The sequence below is a fragment of the Calidris pugnax genome, unplaced genomic scaffold (genome assembly GCF_001431845.1).
Source record: "Calidris pugnax isolate Ruff unplaced genomic scaffold, ASM143184v1 scaffold1004, whole genome shotgun sequence".
NCBI classification, from domain to species: Eukaryota; Metazoa; Chordata; class Aves; order Charadriiformes; family Scolopacidae; genus Calidris; species Calidris pugnax.
Genome location: NW_015091622.1, coordinates 13,725 through 17,415, shown reverse-complemented (window position 1 = coordinate 17,415; position 3,691 = coordinate 13,725). Strand labels below are relative to the sequence as shown.

Here is a 3,691-nt window from a genome sequence, read left to right as displayed (position 1 = left end):
TTGCTTCCTGTTCTGCCTTAAATTCTACGTTTTTAATGTCTATATTAATCCCCCCCCGGCTCTAATTAACGCCCGCCATCTGTTAAATAATAATTAACACCGAATTAATGCATTAATCGCCCCCCCCACTCAGTCTCCCCCCTTCATTTCCAATGCCGATATTCAATGACCTTATGCTAATTGGGGCCTAATGAGTGATTTCTTCATTAAATAGCGGCTGTCGCTCGCGCGCATTCGTTGTCCCTAATTAACTTCCCCTTGTTTTTAATTGTTTTTAGCTATAAAATTCCTTATTGTTAATAATCATTGATTATTCATTAGTATTGTTTGGAAATTATCGATTTTAATTACTTTTCTTTATGGAATCGCCAGTTTCTTTCCCTCCTTTGTCGCTAAGGGAGGGTGATTAACGCCCCTCTTAATTAAACGCCCCCCGGGCGGGGAGGTGATGCCTTAATTGCTCCTAATTAGCATAATTGGAATGATGATAATTATCACAAAGACCCCGAAATGGACCCAAAACAGGGGGGAGGGGGGGGGGAGGAGGAAGGACCCAGTGTCCGGGTGGGGCCTCGTTGTCTCTTCCTGCTCCTCATTTGCATCCTCGTTTGCACCCTCATTTGCATAGGGAAATGAGCCCGGTGCCTTTTGGTGGAGGGGTTGGGGGGGTCACACCCATTTTCCACCTCCCAGGTGGTCAGGACATTGCCCCATGGAGGCCACCACCCCATGGAGGACGTGGGTCCATGGAGGCCACCACCCCATGGAGGCCACGGGCCCACAGAGGACATAGGTCCATGGAGGCCACCACCCCATGGAGGACGTGGGTCCATGGAGGCCACCACCCCATGGAGGTCATCAGCCCATGGAGGACATGGGTCCATGGAGGATGTGGGTCCATGGAGGCCACCACCCCATGGAGGACGTGGGTCCATGGAGGCCGCCACCCCATGGAGAACATCACCCCATGGAGGCCACCACCCCATGGAGGCCACTGGCCCACGGAGGTCATCAGCCCATGGAGGATGTGGGTCCATGGAGGCCACCACCCCAGGGAGAACATCACCCCATGGAGGCCACCACCCCAGGGAGGACATTGGCCCACGGAGCCCCCACCCCATGGGACCACCCAACCCCAACATGGCGGCCCCATCCCAACCCTCCTTGAGAACCTTCATCTCAAGGTGCCCTCATCCTCCTCCTGGGTGCCCTCAACTTGTCCCCCAAGGCCACCCCCCCCCCCGCCGTGGCCAGGCCACCCAACTCCCCACGGTGGCCCCACCTCAACCCCCTTTGGTGGCCTCATCTCAACCCCCTGTGGTGGCCCCACCCCAAACCCCCCCCATGACGGGTCCATCCCAACCTCCTGGAGAAGCTTCATCTGAAGGAGCCCTCAACCTCCTCCTGGGTGACTCCAGGAGAAGGTGGCTGGTGCCACCACCCCGCCACCACCCTCAACTTGTCCCCCACGGCCACCACCACCCCCCTCATGGCCTTCTGCACCGCCCTGGAGGAGAAGTAGAAGATGACGGGGTCAAGGGCGGCGTTGAGGCTGGTGAGGAGCAACGCGTAGACCCTCCAGGGGGGACTCTTCTTCTCCACGAAGCCCACCACGTGCGAGATGTTGTAGGGGGCGAAGCAGACCCCGAAGTTGACCATGGTGGCCACCGCCAGCCCCACGGCTCGTTGCTTCTTCTCCAGCGGGATGTTGGGGCGGGACAAGAGGACCCGGACGAAGTTGACGTAGCAGAAGATGGTGCTGGTGAAGGGCAGGAGGAAGAGGACGAGGAAGAGCGTGAGGCGGAGCGGGAGGACGAAGCTCAGCTGGTCCGGGGAGAAGTCATCGTAGCACTTGTAGGGGGTGGGACCTTGGTGGGCGCCAGGAGCAGAAGAAGTGGGGAGGTTGGAGTGCCGGGGGACAGCGGTGGGGCTGGAGGTGTCCAAGATGGTGGAGATGTGGGAGAGGAAGAAGTTGGGGGTGGAGATCTTGGAGCCCTTGGTGGGCTTGGAGCCGTGGGGGGCGAAGACGTCATCCATGGAGCCATCGCGGTTGGAGAACTTGAAGCCACCGGGGTTGGAGCCACCTGGGCTGGAGATCTTGAAGCCATCGTGGTTGAAGCCACCGGGGTTGGGGTCACCTGGGCTGGAGATGGTGGAGGTCCTGTGGATGAAACAATCAAGGATGGAGTACTCGGGACTGGAGCTACTGGGAGCTACTGGGCTTGAAGCCACCAGGGCTGGTGATGGCCAAGCTCTTGAAGGTCAAAACCACCGACTTGGTTGACCACCTGGAAGCCACCAGCCTTGGTTCGTTGCCCGTGAAGCCACCAGAGGTGTTGACCACCCACCTGTTGGCCACCGCCGGGTTCTTCCCACCGTGAAACTGGGCTATGAAGACCACGGAGCAAAGGGAACAGGCCAAGAGCCAGAAGACGACGCTGGCGGCCACCACCTGACAGAGTCTTCTCCTGCCCTTGTAGTGGTGGGGGAAGACCACCCCGAGGTACCGCTCGACGCTGAGGGCGGCCAAGAAGAGGCTGCTGAGGTAGATGCTGGAGAAGAAGACAAAGTTGGCCACCGGGCAGAGGATGGAAGGTAACGGCCAAGTCATGTCGGCGGCGGCTTCGGCCATCTTGAAGGGGAGGAAGAGGAGGAGGAGAAGGTCGGCGGCCGTCAAGTTGAGGAGAAGGAGGTCGGAAGGGGACACCCGGCGGCAGGCTTTGATCAAGAGGGTGACGAAGGTGAAGACGTTGGCCGGGAAGCCCACGATGAAGGTCAAGATGTAGACGGCGAGGATCCACATGGTTGGAGGAGAAGCCTGGGGAGATCCGTGGAGAGGGGAACCCTGGGGAGATACAGGGATGTGGTTGGAGGACAACCCCGAGGAGATACGTGGACAAGGTTGGAGGAGAACCCTGGGGAGATACAGGGATGTGGTTGGAGGACAACCCCGAGGAGATACGTGGCCACAGCTGGAGGACAACCCTGGGGAGATCTGTAGAGAGGGAACCCTGGGGAGATACATGGACAGGGTTGGAGGACAACCCCGAGGAGATCCTTGGACAAGGTTGGAGGAGAACCCTGGGGAGATCCGTGGAGATCCGTGGCCGCAGTTGGAGGACGTGGCTGGAGGACAACCCTGGGGAGATCCACGGCCACGGTTGGAGGGAGGACAACCCTGGGGAGATCCCTGGAGATAAGGTGGCCATGGCTGGAGGAGAACCCTGGGGAGATACGTGGAGAGAGGAACCCTGGGGAGATCCGTGGACAGGGTTGGAGGACAACCCTGAGGAGATACGTGGCCGCAGCTGGAGGACAACCCTGAGGAGATCTGTAGAGAGGGAACCCTGGGGAGATACGTGGACAAGGTTGGAGGACAACCCCGAGGAGATCCATGGACAGGGTTGGAGGAGAACCCTGGGGAGATCCGTGGAGAGGGAACCCTGGGGAGATCTGTAGAGAGGGAACCCTGGGGAGATACAGGGATGTGGTTGAAGGACAACCCCGAGGAGATCCTTGGACAAGGTTGGAGGAGAACCCCGAGGAGATCCTTGGACAGGGTTGGAGGAGAACCCTGGGGAGATCCCTGGAGATCCGTGGCTGCAGTTGGAGGACGTGGCTGGAGGACAACCCTGGGGAGATCCACGGCCACGGTTGGAGGGAGGAGAACCCTGGGGAGATCCCTGGAGAT

General features: G+C 59.1%; 1 protein-coding gene across 1 annotated transcript; it reads right to left on the bottom strand.

Annotated features, from left to right (window-relative positions):
* Positions 1-1,377: 1,377 nt before the first annotated feature.
* On the bottom strand, positions 1,378-3,670 carry LOC106899895 (free fatty acid receptor 3-like). Its single transcript, XM_014961834.1, has 3 exons — positions 3,504-3,670; positions 2,349-2,845; positions 1,378-2,161 (listed from the first exon to the last, which is right to left on the bottom strand). The coding sequence occupies exons 2-3, from the start codon at positions 2,801-2,803 to the stop codon at positions 1,378-1,380; spliced, it is 1,239 nt and encodes a 412-aa protein (XP_014817320.1). The 5' UTR covers positions 2,804-2,845; positions 3,504-3,670.
* Between the last annotated feature and the right edge of the window lie 21 nt (positions 3,671-3,691).

Bases quoted from the DNA above. Each gene is read 5' to 3' on its own strand.
- LOC106899895 (XM_014961834.1), bottom strand. From the start codon at position 2,803: ATGTGGATCCTCGCCGTCTACATCTTGACCTTCATCGTGGGCTTCCCG. The intron at 2,162-2,348 runs GTGGGTGGTCAA...TTTCATCCACAG, and splicing joins AACCCGGCGGTGGCCAACAG to GACCTCCACCATCTCCAGCC.